The 19,206-nt window shown below is 32.3% G+C and overlaps 1 protein-coding gene across 3 annotated transcripts in view; it reads right to left on the bottom strand.

Annotated features, from left to right (window-relative positions):
• Window positions 1–19,206, bottom strand: part of TCF12 (transcription factor 12) — a 407,755-nt gene that overhangs the window by 223,750 nt on the left and 164,799 nt on the right. For all 3 annotated transcript variants that reach the window (XM_051980716.1, XM_051980717.1, XM_051980718.1), the window contains exon 4: window positions 11,745–11,818. In XM_051980716.1, the coding sequence (XP_051836676.1) occupies window positions 11,745–11,818 (74 nt within the window). The remainder of the gene's footprint in view (window positions 1–11,744; window positions 11,819–19,206) is intronic.

Raw genomic sequence — 19,206 nt, 5'->3', positions numbered from 1 at the left:
GCAGGATGAATACAGAGAGGCTTGGAGAGACCTACATGGACTGATGCTAAGTGAGATGAGCAGAACCAGGAGATCATTATACACTTCGACAACGATATTGTATGAGGATGTATTCTGATGGAAGTGGATTTCTATGACAAAGAGACCTAACTGAGTTTCAATGGATAAATGATGGACAGAAACAGCTACACCCAAAGAAGGAACACTGGGAAATGAATGTGAACTATTTGCATTTTTGATTTTCTTCCCGAGCTATTTTTACCTTCTGAATCCAATTCTCCCTGTGCAGAGGGAGAACTGTTCGGTTCTGCAAATATGTATTGTATCTAGGATATACTGCAACATATTTAACATATTTAGGACTGCTTGCCATCTTGGGGGGGGGGGGTGGAAGGAGGGAGGGAGGAGAAAAAACGAAACATAAGCAAGTGCAAGGGATAATGTTGTAAAAAAATTATCCTGGCATGGATTCTGTCAATACAAAGTTATTATTAAATAAAATAAAATTTAAAATTAAAAAAAAAAAAAGAAATATCATTCCTGATTTCTATGCCTAGATGGTGATTCCAGTGAAGAACACAAGAGTGGAATAGTTAAAAGTAAAAAGTCCTGAGCTTATTTCCTCATTTCATTTTTCTTGCTTTTATAATCTTTCATAATCTGTGCTAGAAATAGCCATTTAATAACTAGCTACTTATCAGATACCAGATTTCTATAATGGACTAACTATGTAACAACTTCTCCCCCATTACATCAAAATTTTGCCAATCAGTTGTCATTTCTCCTCTGATAATGAATTTATGATGATAACTAAAGAAGACTGGTAGCCAGGTAGGTGGTAGCCAGGAACTATACACTAATATCCACTAGGAGTTGTAAGCATTATGCAACATACATAGGAAGAACCTAATTCAAGCATAATGCTAAATAATATCAACTCACACATACAAAGCACTTTACAGTTTATAAAGCACTACAATGCCAAGACATAGAAACATGGCAAATTATATGATCGCGATATCCTACACTATACTGCTGGTCTTATCCAAATTGCTCTCAGGAATTTTTAATAACTTTTTTAAAACTGTATGATTTTTTTCAGTGTAATGAGTACGTGAGACAATCAGCATGCTGTAGTATATAAAGAGTTTTGAGCAGTCAGAAAGACTAGGGTTGAAATCTGACTGATGCATTCTGGATGACTCTATGCAAGGCACGTAGGTTTGTCACTGTCCCAAGTACTGTCTAAAACTTCAATATACAGAATGATTGATCTATACTGGTAGAAGTGCATCTGACAGTCATCTATAACATTGAAATAACAAGTCAAGATGACCTTTCCCAACGTTCTGAAAACAAAAAGGGTTGTAAAAATTGGAGATATATAGAAGGGAAACCTCCTAATTCAAGACCAACTCTATTCACTAGTCCATGTTGCCTCTCAATAAGTACATATTTTGGAAATATACTGACATTATAGCTCAGGCTTCTATATCTTCAATACTAGAAATAAATTACTATCTTTTTTCTAATACAAAACTATCCTAAGAACAAAGCACCTCTTAGCATGGGACATTCAAATTTAATTATTTTAAATGTTAGGTAGAATGACAGAAACATTAATTGACTTTTATAAAAACTAGTCCATTAGGTTCCAAAACTCAAGTTTAAGAACAGATTCATACTCTTATTGAACTGAATTGAAACACACAGATCTTATTTGCCATCACAAACATATGGACCTCAGCATATTAAAGGATAGATTTTTAGTATATTAAAGGGCATACACTGAAGCCATCTGTGAAAGCCAGAGAGCTAGATTGTTACCCAGGAGCAAACATGAATGCTACAAGAAGGAAATTCCAAGGTTTGCTTGAACTATCACTTGAATTAAACTATCTCCTTAACTACTCGGTATTTAAAAAAAAAAAAAACAAAAACAAACAAAAAAAAAAAACCAAAAACCAAGAGTCACAGTTTCTTTTCCAAATTCCACACTAACTTTTAATTCTCCATCAATTATTTCCACTGACCTCCCAACTGAATAGTAGGAAATCTCTGGCTATCAACAATCAGCCAACAAGCATTTATTACGTTCAAGATCCTGTGGTAAGTACCAGCTAGACAAAGAAAAGCGAAGACTATCTTTGCCTGCAAGAAATTCACATCCAAAAGGGACATAAGAGTCAAATTACTATGTACATAAAAGACAGAATAAAAGTGTGAACCAAGGTGATCGCAAAGGGAAAGAACTAACAATGAGGTGGAAGAAGAAAGATTTCCTGCAGAATATGGAATGTCAGCTAAATCTTGTGGGAAGCCAGGGAAGATAGGAGGTAGAGGAGAGAAAGCATTCTAGACATGAGGAACACCCAGAAAAAGTATGGAATTAAGAAGTGGAGAGTTAAGTATTATGAACAATAGCTACAAAGAGTAGCGAGAGAGAAATTAGGTATATGCCTTCCTTATTCAAACTTTTTATTTTCAAAACAAATGCATAATTTTCAGCATTCACTCTTGCAAAACCTTATGTTCAAATTTTTTTTTCCTCCCTTCCCTTTCCCCTTTCAGAAGATTAGAAAAGGCCAAATAGCAAAAAACTTCAGATGTCAAGGGACATTATAATTGATCACAAAGATAACTGGGAGCCACCGGAATGCATGGGGGTTGCACATCAGCACTTTAGGACATTCACTTTGGCAGCTGAATGTAAGACTGACTGATGTTGGGGAGATGAATTAGAAAACTACTGCAATGATAGAATCTATGGAAGAGGTGATGAGGGACTGCGTTAGTGGGGAGAAAGTGACAAAGATACTTGGAAAATTATAAATGATAAGCCAAAACAATAGATTGAGTGTGTGTGGTTAACACGAATGAGAAGTTGAGGACGATTCCAAGGTGGTGAATGGTGGTGTCTTTGACTGCTGAATGGCTCTTTCCTTCAAATCTGCCAGGAAGAGCTCACTGGCTCTCACAATAACTCACTGTAAAAGCTCTCTCCAAGTGAAGTACTCACAGCTCACAAGGAATAAAACCAACATATAAACAGTGTGTTATTTTCGGTGGCTGAGAAAGTGTTTCAAAAATGTCACAAACAACTGCTACTCCTATTCTGATGTGAACAGGGCCAAGAAGAAAGCATATCTTTCTTCTGGTTCAATAGAATGACAGCCTCTAAACTGAGGGACAAGAACACTGAAGGAAAGTCATTAGTTATATGGAAATTCAAAGTCTCTAAAGCAGAAATCTTTCAGTGAGGCATTCAGAATCAAACCTGATAATATTATCAATGCAGAGAAGCCGCCTTAATTACTAATTAAAATTTGTTAAATAATATCCTGCTGGGTACCATGCATAAGGGAATCACACTGATTAGGACATGACAGTGCCATGAACATAATGGCTTGGTAGTCCAACTAACTTAAAAGACAGTTTTAGGCTCCATACTTTTACACTTAAAGAAGACATTAAAATACATCCTAGCAGAGTATATTATTAAAGTCTGTTTGCCTTACCTCATTTAATAACAAAATTAAAACCATCAAAATTCACTAGGGTTTTCTAGAAAGTGAATTTTTCCTAATTCAATCTCAAATGGACAGAAAATATTAATCTTCCCCAAGGTAAATTAATCATCAGTAGACATTTCAAATCCATGTCCACCAAATAAAATCATATTTCATGAGTAAATTCCTAACCAGTACTTCTTTGATATAGATTGGATGCATGGTTTTAAACCATTTTAAAAATTCTATTCTAATTCTAAAAATAAAAACAAATAGAAAGAAAATCAAACCTTAGCAGGGCTCAACTGTTTCTTTTTTTAAATTATTTTTGTTATGAACTTAACATGATCATATTTACATAAAAAACAGAAAAATAAGACTATATGAAGCAATTAACCTTTATTATGCTTTGGAGTTTAAAAAAATTATTACATTTAACATAATCACAACACTTTTTTGCTCTTCTGTGTCCTCCTCTGAATTTCTTTGGCTTTCTTCTATGTATTTTTTTAATGTTTCACTGATACTCCTTTTTTTATGCTATACTTTTACTAACTGCTCTCTCTCGAGTTCTAATCCTTTAAAACACACCAAATATATATATCCTAAAGGATAATGTCAAGACAGTGGAGTGAAAAGCTATTATGAAAAGAATGCCCTAGTAGTCTCTTCCTACTGGTCTTAAAAAAAATTGTACCAATTAATGAGTATAGTGCATCATTATCTCTTGGTCTTTAACAATGAAAGTCAGAATCTATATATTTTTATTTGTTTTTTTTTTTCTGTGTCCAGTGGGGAATGGAGAGTACACTTCACTGATGTAAGAGAGAATATTCATATTATTATTATTATTATGATGATGATGATGAACAGGCTAATTTCAGAGAAAGTTATATGAAGTGATGCTGAATAAAATGAGCAGAACCAAGAGAATAATACACAGTCACAACCACACTGTACAATGATCAAATATGAAAGACTTAGCTCTTCTCAGCAATATAGTAATAGAAGACAATTCCAAAAAAACTTATGATGGAAAATGCCATCCACAGCCAGAGAAAGAACTATGGGGATTGAATGCAGAAGCATACCATTTTCATTAATTTTAGTTTTTTTTTCCTTTCTTGTAGTTTTCCCTTTTGTTCTGATTCTTCTTTCACAATATGATTAATATGGAAATGTGTTTAACACGATTGTTCATGTATAACCTATATTATTAGACTGTTGGCTATCTTTGAGAGTGATGAATGAAATGAAGGAGGGAGAAAAACTTGGAACTCAAAATCTTACAAAAATGAATGCTGAAAACTATCTTTACATGTAATGGGGAGGAATACTACTAAGTGTAAAAAAACCACTTAAAAAAAAGATAGCATTCATGTTACCAGGTAATATAGTAAAAGGAAGAATTCAGAGGAAAGGGTTGTACTTATCTTGAAAGAGGGTGAAAAGAAGATGATTTAGATAGAGATGAAAGGAAAGATCCAGTCAAGAGCTGAATGAACTAGAAATTCTGAGAACAGATGCCTTTTCCAGCAAATATGATAAGTTTACAATAATAAGCATCTACAAATCATTATTCTTTTAAAGAAAGGACAATGCCCTAATTGTCCTTTGGCAATATTAATTCTAGTAACTGCTCCAACTCACTGATAGGATTTTGTTTGAACATAATGTTGGTTCAATGGAGCAAGTCTCTCAAAAGTTTTTATTCATTGCAATAAATGTTTTTCCTTTTGTATATGCTACCTAGAGGATTAATCTGCTCTAAAAACTACTAAGCACATTAGTATTATAAATTATAACAATAGCACAGAGCAAAGTAATGAGATCATGAGCTCTGGGGAGCCAAAGAATATGTTTCAGGAAACAAGTTTCCCTTCTTAGAATTGACAGGGGAATCCTGAAACTTGAAGTGTCTATCGATTCCAGGATATATGCACCAAGAATAGGAAACAAAGGCATGAGTATTAGTCTTCACTAAAAAGGACAAAAATAAATTATATTATTTCTGTAAACAATATGAACTTTTTCTCCTTTCTAAAATCAACTAATCAATAACAACTTACTAAATGCTTTGTGTAAAGCCTATGCCTGTTATAAAAATTCAACAGCCATTGTCTTCAAGGAGCTAATGTTTTAAAGAGGGAAATAATATGTACACTTATGAATATAAATAAATACATGTTTTCTAAAGGTATTTGTATACCATGGAGAACTAAGTTTAAATTTATTATTTCACTCTTTTATTAATATTACTGTTACAAAAATCTACTGTCATTAATAGCTTATGTTTATAAAGTGCTTTATGTAAACTATCTTATTTAATCCTCCTATGAGAAATAAATAAAATTGGCATAATTTCAAAATGAGTTCTAGAGAGTTAAACGTGCTTCTATAATCTCATGCATCCTTTGTGAAAAGAGGTGAGACTAGAAAACCAGGTATTTAGACTAGAAAACCCAGAGATTTTTCCATTATTCCTCAAGGTGCCTGTTAAAATTACATGAAACCACTGGCACAGTTAAACATTTTGAAGTAAAAGACCCTTCCAAATGATGCGTGAGAAATTATTACATTGGGGCAATCACGGCAGCCACAGAAATCTATATTGTATGAGTAATGGCTAGACTGCAAAACTAAGAAACCTTCTATATTGCCACATGATAGAAAAGTTATCTGACACTGTGATCATTCTATTTAAACTCTTCACTTTGGGCACTAATTGGGAGATTCAATGTAGCTCATATCATCATAACCTAGTTTCTGTTTTCAATGTTAAAATTAACTTTATAACTTATAGCATTCTCTCTCCAATAAGGCAAATAACAGGTTAACAACTGTTCTGCTGGGATTATTTTTAACCCCATATACTGGATACTATTTTGTCCCTCCAGTCTTGCTTCTCTATATGATGACTTCCTCTTGTGTTCTGTACCTTACATTAAGAGCTCTAATATACAATTTCAAAATTTGATGTCCTTTCCAGTTATTGATTTTGAAATCCTAGCAAATATAAAACCTGCTCTGTACCGGACAAAAACAAACAAAACCCCCCTAACCTATGACAAAGGTCTTAGTGGTATCCTATATATCCAAAACCTATTTAGAGACAGAATTTCAGAGGACAAGGACTCATTTAAAATGGTGAAAAAAATGTTTTCCCCAAAATGATACCTGAATTTTTTCCTCAATTTATATCACCACTAACCTAAATAATGCCATTAAAAAAAAAAAAGTTCTACTGGCTATATGACCTCTCTTAATTACTTGCTATATTGCCTCATCTAAGATAAAAGTAATTTTCACTGTGATATGTGTTCTCAAAGTCTATGTCAGCAGATCATAAATTCTGATGTCCTACTAAAACCAATAGGACAAAAACAAAGTATGTATTGTCATCAAAGAATTTATGTTTGGAGAGCTTTATCACTGGAAGATTTGTCATAAGGAAATGAATTTGGAAGAGGGAACCACAGGAACTCACAAAAGGACTACTAAGTAATAGAAGGATTTCAATCAGCACTGATGAAAGAAGTATCTACATAGTGATGAAATTAATGAAGTATGAATGGTTGCCATGCATATAATTTGTCCAACTTCAGTATTATCTCTGACTTTTCCCTTTACCTTACATCTTGTCATTCATCCAATCCAGTCTATTTTTTCCACTGAAATATTTCTTGTATCTAGTTACTCTTCTTAATTGCCACCACCATCATACTATAACAGGACTTGAGTCACATTTGAATTAACATGGCTGTTTCTTAACTTCTATTCATATTTCTAAGCTAATCCATCCTCTCCAAATTATACTCATCATTTTAAACTAGTTCAAATCTTATTTCCTACACAAAATCTTTCTTAGTTAGCTGAAATTTATACAAACTTTCTTCCTTTAGTAAACTTCTATTAATAAAATTAATTTCCTGAGGAATGGAATAGCCCTTACTCTTGTCTAAAAGAATTAGGTATTTCACTGTTATTTAATATTTTGTCATCTCATCTCTTTAGATTACAAACTTTAAAAGGACAAGGATCTTTAGAAGTGGGTAATCCCTGTCTCCCTTTCCCTCCTCCCAAAAAGTTCTAGTTGGGTTGAAGAAAGACTACTCCTCCATTCCCTTCTACTGCAACTAGAGGGTGAGAGATGAAATCTGTGGATCCATGAGATCAAAAGTCTGGCACCTAGTCTAGATCCCTCTATTCACACATAAGGAAACTGGACCTCAGAGAGGTTAAGTGACCTGATGGAGATCAAAAAGGCAAGATTCAAACCCAGCTTCTCTGACTCCAAAGCCAATTTTCTTTCCACTCTGCCACAGCTCTTCTGCATCTGCAACAGTTTAGCACAATGTCATGTATATAAACAACACCTCAATGAAGATTTGTTGATGTGTCATCAAAAATGGACTACTTAATGCTTACAATGCTTCATAGCAAACTAGTAAAGTTATAAAAATGTGCAAGGGTCGTATCAAAAAGCCATGTCTCTTTGTAATCTGACAAACAAAACATTCCAGTCTTTCTAAGAAGTTCACATAAAGGTTAAGCATTGGTTTTTAATCTTACATTGTATTTTTAAAAAACCTTTTTTTCTTCAGAGAAAGACAATGCAAATGAGAAAATAAAACAAAACACTCCTTTACTTTAAAGAATAAAAACCTTTTATCATCTGATAATTCACACAATTTCATTTACTTGGGTACTGGAAAAATGATAGATAATACCAATTTATTGAACAAGGAATCCTCATCATCATCCCTCCACCTTTTAAAATATAGAGTTTGTAAGCCATAGATAGTTTAGGCAGAACTACCCTGTTCCTCTTCTCTTTTCTGTCAATTAACAAAATGTTTAAAACATGTTGTGGATCAGAGAATTCTTCATGAAGACAATTGTTAGAATAAATTACTCCCTCTATATCATTCCATATTGGTGGAAATTGTTGCCCTTTAATTTTTCAGGTATAGGACAAATCTAAACTTGAATTTTATTTTTGAAAGAGAATAACACAGTAGTAGAATATTAATTTCAATAAAGGTCAAACTTTATAGAAAATCAGGGTCATTACAGAATTTCTTTTATATATGAATTATATTCCTACAATCCAAAAAGAACCCAAGATTTATTTTTTTTAACCGACAAACAGCATAATGAAAGAGCAGTTAAGTGGCACAGTAGATAGAATGCCAGGCCTGAAAATCAGAAAGATTTTCTAGAATTCAAATCTTGCCTCAGACATGTACTAATTGTGTGATCCTGGACAAGTCACTTTAGCCTGTTTGTCTCAATTTCCTCACCTATAAAATGAGCTGGAGAAGGAAATAATAAATCCATTCTAATATCTTTACCAAGAAAATTCCCAATAGGCTCACAGAGTCAGACACAAAGGAAATGAACAGAACAATAATCAAATTAATAACATATAAAAGATTTGTAAATTTGTAAATCTTAAACTGGTACAAACAAACTGATATATCAACATCAAATTATTATTTCCAAGGCAGAATATTAGCAAGAGCAGTAACCCAAATCCCTATACAGTGGTTGATAATTGTTGCTCTATCAAAAAACCCTACCTGTAGTAAGATTCATGAAAGTGATTCTATAGCCAAATCATTCTTCAAAAGGGAAGATGGAAATGCTGTAGTTTATCGCTTTTCCAAACTTATTTATTCCATTACCTAACTACATTTAGTCTTCTTAGAATAATGATATTTAATCTCAATCAAAAAAACAAGGAAATCTCCCTACTACCACATCTTTGCTTTTTAACATACATAGCAACTTTTTGATCTTTTTCTCCCCTCTCCCCCAATTAGCAAATTTTTAAAAGTATATTCTGCTCAAAGGATTCTCTGAGAAGACCAAGAAATGTTGTCTTCATTCCACTATTCCTTTTCCAACTAAACTTATTTACATATAGATGGTGCACAGTCCAAAACACTAAGTTTAGAATCAAGGACTAGGTTAATGTAACTCACAACTTATTTAATTTCTCAGTCTGTTTCCTAGTTTGCAAAAAGGGGATAATCAGAGTACCTACCTCACAGAATTGTGAGGATTAAATCTGATCAAATAACCATAAAGCTCTTAGCACAATATCTGCCACATAGCAGGTGCTTAATAAGTGCTTATTCCCTTCCCCTCATTCAAAGTGCTTTTCAAACTTTAAAGTGTGACATAAATGCTAACCACTAAAAACCTGACAGGAGATGTAAAGCAAAGTATAGAGATTCTTGCATGAATCAAGCAGCAAAAATCATAATTTATCCTGTTTTTAATCAAAATAGGAAACTATGTTTCAGTCACAATGTCTTTAGGGATAGGCAAGAAAGTTATGCTATCATAGAAAGAGAACTGAACTAGGAGTCAAATGACCGTGGAAATGTATTCCCAGCTCTGCCACAAACAAATGTATGACATTAAAATTTTCATTTTAACTCTTTAAGCATCATCTTCTTCTATACAGTGAGAATATTACTCAATATTATTTTACGTTCTATCAGATCCTGAAGGTAGGAGTAAATTTAATGAAACCAGAAATTCTTTTAGGACTGGAACCTTTCTTTCCACCTTTAGAATTTCCCTTTATGCGTTATAGGTTGTGTATACTGTAATCACTTAACGAATGCTTCCTCTGGGCACTTCAAGACATGACTCTAACTTGGATATATAAAATTTCTAAAAATTTTGAAGACATAGAGGTAGACATAGGAGAGGTCATAGGAAGTTTTCCTCTGGAAAAACAGGAAATTTAGACTGACTATGGATCAAAGCATAGTACTTTCACCTTATTGCTTGTTCGCTTGATCTATGATTCTATGATTTTTCACAGATATAGAGACATATTTTAAATCTAAGAGTATTATAATAGTATAATTGTATAAATGTATTATATATCATTGGAATTGTTTATAAAATCTGTATTCTGATTATATTAAGCTTAAAAGTATCATATATTGATATAAAAATTTCCAGATTTTTAAAATTTAAATAAAGTGAATTTTTAAAATATATTAAACTAGAAATAATTGGATAAAGGATGAATTCTATGTGATCAAGGTTCTAGAATAACTAGAATATGTTGCTTTTCCAAATAACTATGACATACAAAGTCATATATAATAATATATCTCGGAGTAGGAGAAAAGTTAGAAATTAATTTGAATTTCTATATATTTTAAAATAAATATAGTAGTTTGACACTGAATTAAATTACTTAGCAATAAACTATAAAAGGCACTCAACAAAATGTTACAACATTTTAAAACATGTTACAAACAAAAATTGCTTACCTCATCACTAAACTACAATTGAAAAAATAGTGTCTTTTAGGCCCATGTCCACATTTCAAGGTAAAACTTCCTAGACATATCTACCATTTGATATTATATTGAACCTAGTTCCCTCAGGGGTTTTCACACAATTAACATTGGTACTAGGGGATAGAGTGGTGAATTAATTCTTTCAGGCTGCTATAATACTATTTTGATTACTATAAATTAATTTTATCAATAAGTGACAAACATTTAAGATAACATAATTTTTGCAAATCAATTCTGATAACTCTTTTCCCCCTCTATTAAAACATAACATTCAAATCCCAATAAGAAAACCATTCTTTCTATTTGCAACATTATCCAAAGCTCCAAGTGGGGACTTCCAAGAAGAATGGAAGTAATCTGTAAGAGTTTCTATATATAAGTTTTTAGATGTTAAAATGACACTTCCAATTCATTACAAAGTATTTAAATACAAATTGAATGTGGCTTGAAAATGAGTAGCAAAGCTTCAAAGCTTTAAAAATTTTTTGTTTATGCAGAAAACAGCAGAATGCTTAAATTTCTATCATTTAGGGAAAAGTACAAAGTAACTCTTATCACACATCCCTGTTTCTTTCAACTCTTGGGCAAGTCTTTAAATTCTCTAAGCCTCATTTTCCACTCATATAATAAATAAATAAAATAAATTATTTTGGCAATAAATAAATAAATAATAAATAAAGCGGTTGGACTAGATAATCTCTTTCATTCTGGCCTTCTATCTTATAATAAAATAATCCCAATATATTTCCTTTAAAATTGGGATATTGTATGTTACTAGAAAACTATAAAATTTGAGAAATCTTCCTTAAAGAGCTTATTAGTCTTTATCAACCTTTCTCTTAAACTTTTAATCAACTATTCATATTTTTTTTAAATGAAGGAGGCAAAAAAAAAAAAAACTTACTCTAGATGAGTCATAGGAGGGGCTTGGTTGACCACTCGTTCCCCAAGATGTTGTACCTCCACGTTCATCCATACCTAAAGGGAAAAAACAAAACAAAAATAAGGTAAATAAATCAGAATTCACACTCAAACAGATTAATTTTCTATACTTGCAATATGCCAAGCACACAGCACAAATAGAAAAGAAGTCACCAAATTAATGCCTTAACAACAGAATTGCCAATTATTCTTAGCACATGAGTTTGAAACAACATATGAGGAAGTCATTTATATCCAAATCTTATAGAAACCAGATTAATTGGGAGAATCAAGAACTCTAGGTCAGCCATAGAATGACATAAACTCTCTATTACTATTGCAAATTACTATTTGTAATCCTCAGAACCTAGCTTGGTCCAAGGTTCTCTGAAACCACCAATATGGATAGCTGTCCTATTGACCCTGCTCCAAACTAAAGTCATCTAGATAAAAAAAACCAAAGCAATTACTAGACTTTTGGTGAACTAGAAGTTCTCAACTCAATACAATTGGCTCCCATCTGGTCAAGAAAAGTAATGGTTCAGTTGAGGGTAATGATGACATCAAAGGGTCAAGGAAATACACACACACACACACACACACACACACACACACACACACAATAAATAAAGATTACATAAATCACAATAACTATTGGGTAAGCAATGCCATAAAAGTGCTTTAAAATTATATTTTACATTATATATTATTTAAACATATCTCCCTATTTGTTTTTCTCTTAAATGGTAAATACTGCTAAATTGCCATATTAGTTGGACAAAAGAAAACTTTAACAGGAACGGATCAGAATCTGCATAGTAACCTTTCCTCTCTTGTTTTTATTTCAACTGTCTATCCAAGCTTCCAGGATTTCTTCCATGATTCAGATTTCAAATTCCAAAATCAAATACATATATATGGTCAGTCCTGACAACCATCCATCTCTTGCTGTTAGCATAAAGCAATGTTTCCTTTCCAGACTCTCTTCCCTGCATTTCATGCTATGGTAGAGTGAATTATTCTTTTGATGATTGTTACTTTAGATAAAGAGACTTTCTTGTATAGTTGGGCATCTCACTCTAGGATTAATTGGCAAAAGTGTACTAGGAACCAAATGAATATGTCATAAAAATCAAGTCTGCTTAATTAGCCTTTTCCTCCCAGAGTCAATATTTTCCTAATTTCAAAGCACTATCCCAGTCTCTAAGGCATTCCAGAAAATAAGCAAGCCTTTCAAAAACTGCTACTTCATGCTATTAAAAGGCCATTCTTTTCCCCCCATGCCTTCTTCACTGTTGCAAAGTTACCTAAATAACTTCTTAGCTAAGAATTTGAAAAGATACCACATCATATTTTGTTAAACCAACATTTTTTCTATTGCTGAAAGGAGTCAGAAAGTCAATAAAAAATAGCTTTTGGAAGGAAATACATCAACATTCCAAATTTTGATCAACTGGTAGCATGAGAAACCAGATTAGAGAGGTTGAGAAATGAATGGGATTAAAAAAAAAAAAACATCAGTTTTGTTTTCTATTTTATAGAAGGAATCAAATTAACATATAAAATTCATTTTACAAACCCTAAATTGAAATATTAAGTGCTAGCTATTTATTGTTATCATTACTACTACTACTACTACTACTACTATATCCTTTTGGAAGAAAAATTGGGTGTTAAGTTCAAAAAAAAAATTTTAAAACAGAAAACAAAGAAATAAATGGGAAGGCAGGAAGGAAGAAAAATGACTACAAATGGCTTTTTTCTAGAATTTTGCTATGATAGAGAGGAGTTTATAGGGATTGTAGTATGGTCAATCAAAGTAAAATTTTATTTCTTATAGTGGCAAGTGAACAGGATAAACAGTAGATTGTAGGAGACACCTAAGGATCAGGGTTTAGCAAGGTATGAGTAGTGAAAGACAAAGCGATTAAAGGGCAAAAGTATATAAATGAAATGATTAACAAAGTAAATAGTACAAAGGAAGATCAGGGAGGAATGAAATGACTGGAGGTCAAGGTAAGGACACAAAATAAGTCAAATGAGACAATAAAAGAAGTGAAAGATAGAAGGCTAAGATGAATAATTAATTAGAGTTCTGGATCATGGAAAGAGAACAGTTATAGGTAAAAGAAAACATAAACCATACCTATGAGAGCCTAAGATGAAATAAACCAATAGGAAGGAGAAATAGCAGTTGGAAAGACTGATGTACTATGTGGACAGGTGATCTGAGAAGTCTTCTGAAATCTTCAATATCACAGAAGGAATAAAGGAAGAATCACTCACTTTCTAAAAGCACAAAGTTTTTGCATATAAACCATGTAATAAATGTTTAACTGAATTGATGAAATGAATGAAGAATTTAAAAAATAAATTTGGATTTTTAGGTATTGAAGCTCTTTAGAGTAAGGCACACAGTATTTTAAAGAATTTTGCTTTTAAGATGAAACCTAGTTTGGGTGGTAGATACTACTAATAATGATATCTTAGTCACATTTTTAGGAAAAGATCTACCAATCTTGTCAAATTACAAGCCCTATTTTTGTCAAGTGACCCCAATTTCCCTGGATGCCATGAGGGAAAGGCAAAGATTAATAAAACAAAATGGTCATTAATTAGGTGATAGAATCATCAACTAAAGAGTACTAAATCCTAATGTTGTGGAGCATGATAAAGGCCTCATGGGACTCTAAAGAATGGCAAAGATCTGAATGAAAATGGCTGTATTTTGCAGCTAAGCTCTCTGTGCTTTTATTATAACTGGTCCAGAGTCTGAATATAGAGTGGTGGCTGGCACTGACAAAAGCAAAGAGTCATCTTTCAGGACAAATGATTCCTTTCTGCTGAAAACAATGACCATTACTAATGCATGAGTATAATTGTAATAACAATCTTTCTACAGATTCAGACGGAAGACAAAGGTAAACATACACAAATGATAATGCATGCAGGACAGAAATCTTTATAGACAGTCAAGATATAATGAAACAAAAAAACCCAGCATATCCATAAGAAAATATTCAACATATAATATAATGATTCATGGGAATGGAAAAAACAGCTTAAGATATGTTTGAACTATTGTTCCCATGGATGTGCACTACAATCTTCATGGTAACTAGATAGTTTTAATGAAACTAGTCCTTTGAGATATTTCGATTAAAACATCAGGGAATTCTCAATAATTACCAAGCAGAAGAATTTTCCAAATTTTAGCTGGCTGACAAATTAATGTTTCTCCTATTCTAGAAGAAATTCTATAGAAAAATATTTTACAGGAAATTCTATAAGTAAAATCAAAACCAATCTAATAAGAAAAATCATCTTTTTCCATTTTTTTGTTTATAAAATTTCTTAAGTACCTGCTTCTCTAAGTAGGGCAGAATAACCATTTAAATTTTATATTTTCCTCTAAATTTTCAGTATACAAATTGATCTTATATAATGAATTTTATTTATAACCAACTGTCTTTTTAAAACCCTCTTTGAACTGACATCCTCAATAATCCCTGTGGGATTTTCCAAGTAAATAGCAAAGATACAACATTGGGAATTTTTTGGTAAAGTTATTATTTGCAAATTTAAATGAAGCAAACTTCTTTGCCTGACTTCGTAAGACATACTTATTCCTAGAATTAACAAAATTATCTCATGTACAATTACATAGATAGACATAAATTTTAAAAAAAATTATATAGATGGGCTACCTACATAACCAGATAGGCTTTAGAAGTATTTAAAAGAAAATTTTTATTCCAGGTAGTCAACAATAAATAGGATTTTATTTAAAAGATTTCTACAAAACCAAATTTCAACAATTTCATAAATAAAAGAAAAATAATACACATTTTGTATTTACCATCTGCTTTACAATGAATCAATAAATGATTTGAACATAGAAATCTGATTGCAGATAGTTATATCAATTACCAAGGCTGTGAGAACATGTCTCTTCTACAACTCCTTTATTTGATTTTGTTTGTGGCAATTCCTTAAGATAAAATTCAAAGCTTATCAATTACAGAACTATAAAGAGGCTTAAATACAGAATCTTTTGATTATATTTTTACATTTCAGACACATTTCAAAAAAGCTACTTATGCTCTTTTCCTGTGTTTCACTGTGAATTTTGATAATACTCAGAAAACATTAAACTTTTGATGGGCTTTAACAGAGAAGACAAAAAAAATTGGATTGTAGATTTTGTATTTTATATTCATGAAAAACAAATTTTGAGTGACCTGCCAAAAAGTGACACTAATGCAGAAAAAGAAAACATTTGTGTGAAAAATCTAATACATTTAAACAAGGAGAGAAATGAATCCCAATACATTATGAAGTCTTTTTTCATTGGCCTTTAAAAACCAGAGAAAGATTCTTGTTCCTGAGATAGCATTTGGAGAGAGTCAAAAATCCTGATACAATGACACAGTAATATGAGATTTGCCTTTTAAAATGCTGGAGACTTTATGTTGAATTAAAAACCACCAATAATAATTCCATTATCATTAAAAACCATGTGTGTTTTTGTGAAACCTGGTTAACTCTCAGGTAAACTTCACTGATTTTTACTGAGTGGGAAAAGGCTATAAAAATAATGCTTAACACTTTTGCAATTTACTAAAATAAAGGGCTTTATAAGTTTGCCATCAAATATATTTTCTCTTTTAATCTTTAGAATGACTACAAATGGTCAGCAAGTCTTATAATGTTATTCCCATTAAAGAAATCAGAAAGGAGGGTGGCAATTCCAACATTGTAAGCTACCAGCAAGAGTTTTGAAGCAGGTAGCTAGAAAATAACAAACTTGCCAACAAGCACAGGAAATGATACCCACCACCACCACCACCATCATCCAACAATAAAAAGCCAGAGGAGATCAAAGGGTTAAGATGAAGTGACTGAACAAATAAAGGTTACAAAGTGAAATGTGTTTGCAGTCTTTATATCTTTCTCTAAACCCCATAATGTATTTACATGTTGTTATTGTTCAATTGTGTCTGTCTCATCCAGACCCCATTTGGAAGTTTCCTGGCAAAAATATGAGTGGTTTGCCATTTCCTTTTCCAGTTCATTTTACAAATGGAGAAGCTGAAGAAACAACAGCATAGTATCTGAGGCCAGATTTGAACTCAGAAAGATGTCAGGCATTCTATCCACTGTAACACCTAGCTACCCATTTACATATAGCCTTCTTTAATATATGTGCTTGGATATTTCAAAGTTACATTTTTATAGGAAAACAGCATAGCTGAGTGGAGAAGACTATTATGTTAGCCTTGAATTCATGATGATTATGTTAGCCTTGAACTCATTAACAATTCTTTTGAAAACTTAGGAACCCACTCTACAAAGGAAAAAACCCAAGTAACATTTGGTTAAAAAAAATTATCAAATTGCAGGCAGAAATGCCTGGTATAAAATTTCAATTGGAAAACTAGCCCTAAAAATACAAAGCTATAATGAGATAGCAAATATCAGATTAACTACTAATCTGGTTTAAGCATAAAAGTATCAGCCTGCAAGCAAAGAACCTTGGATACTATTCTTGCCTCTGTAAGAACCTGGTTAAGTATCTTTAATTTTCTAAATTTCTTCATCTATAAAATGAGAGGGTAGAACCAGATATAAGTCCCCCCCCACCTGCTATATGTAAACACATAGGTTTATCATTATATGACCAGATGATCTCTAGACTCTAACATTCTATGAATATTTAGTTATCTTATCATTAGTGGGAGAAAACCATATAAGCTATCTCACATTTACCTTTCAATATATACCAACATATTCATACTCAAACATTATAAATAAGACAGAAGAAAGTTGCAGTTAAATGGAAGGATGGTGCAGAGGATTTGCTTAAAGAGGCAAATAAAGAAATGACAGAGTTGGTTTCATTGTGAACCCAAAGGCAATACAAAATATTCTATCATGGGAGGCTGCCATCTTGCTTCTCAAGGCTCCTGATTAGGAGCCAAAAATTTATGCAAAAAATTTACTATGAAAGTAATTGCAGATTTTGTATCAACATAAATTGCATTAGATGAAAAAGAAGAGAAATTCTACAGAGACTTTTAATATGAAGATAAGTATATAGAAGTATGTTGGAAAATGTTGAAAATTGTGGTTTTCTACTAAGAAATTAAAGAAGTTAAAGAAACAACATGCCAGCAAACCTTCAATTTTTTTTTTTTGGTATGGTAACGGGGGTTAAGTGACTTGTCCAGGGTCACACAGCTAGTAAGTGTTGAGTGTCTGAAGTCAAATTTGAACTCAGATCCTCCTGACTTCAGGGTCAATGCTCTATCAATTGCACCATCTAGTTGCCTCAATATTTTCTTATGAATAAAATGAGAAAAAAAAGCATTATCCTTGACAACTACTGAGCTTTATGACCAAAACAACAACAAAAAATTAAATTAACTATATTGTAACAACAGAAAATTTTGAGTGGTCATCAAAAAAGGGCCATTCTTCAAACCCCGTTTCTTGACAATTATACTACTGATTAATTAGTGCAAATGTCCAAATCACTTTCTTTTTTTTTTAATAGCTTTTTATTTACAAGTTATATGTATGGGTAATTTTATAGCACTGACAATTGCCAAAACTTGCAATTTGTTTTGTTCCAATTTTTCCCCTCCTTCTCCCTATCCCCTCTCCTAGATGGCAGGATAACCAGTAGATGTTAAATATATTAAAGTATAAATATATTAAATATATAAAAATATAAATAAATATAGATACACAATAAGTATACATATCCAAATCATTATTTTGCTGTACAAAAAGAATCAGAGTCTGAAATATTGTACAATTAGCCTGTGAAGGAAATCCAAAATGCAGGCAGGCAAAAACATAGGGATTGGGAATTCAATGTAATGGTTCTTAGTCATTTCCCAGAGTTCTTTTGCTGGGTGTAGCTAGTTCAGTTCATTACTACTCCATTGGAACTGATTTGGTTCATCTCATTGCTGAAGATGGCCATGTCCGTCAGAATTGATCATCATATAGTATTGTTGTTGAAGTATATAATGATCTCCTGGCCCTGCTCGTTTCACTCAGCATCAGTTCGTATAAGTTTCTCCAGGCCTTTCTGAAATCATCCTGTTGGTCATTTTTTACCGAACAATAATATTCCATAATATTCATATATCACAATTTATTCAGCTATTCTCCAATTGATGAGCATCTACTCAGTTTCCAGTTCCAAATCACTTTCAAATAAAAATCACGGAATCTCAGAGCTGGAAAAGACGTTGTTCAGTTCCTTTCAGTTGTATCTGACTTTTCATGACCTCATTTGGGGTCTTCCTGGCAAAACTATTAGAGTAATTTGCCATTTCCTTCTCCTTCGAGATCTATTCCAGCTCAAACCTGAAAAAAGATTGTCTTTACAATTTCACCAAGTGTTATCCAGTCTTTGCACAAGGACCTCAAAT

Source organism: Antechinus flavipes, chromosome 2 (assembly GCF_016432865.1).
Source record: "Antechinus flavipes isolate AdamAnt ecotype Samford, QLD, Australia chromosome 2, AdamAnt_v2, whole genome shotgun sequence".
In the NCBI taxonomy this organism is placed as follows: Eukaryota; Metazoa; Chordata; class Mammalia; order Dasyuromorphia; family Dasyuridae; genus Antechinus; species Antechinus flavipes.
The sequence above is the reverse complement of the archived record's forward strand: the minus strand, read 5'-3'. Positions and strand labels throughout refer to the sequence as shown.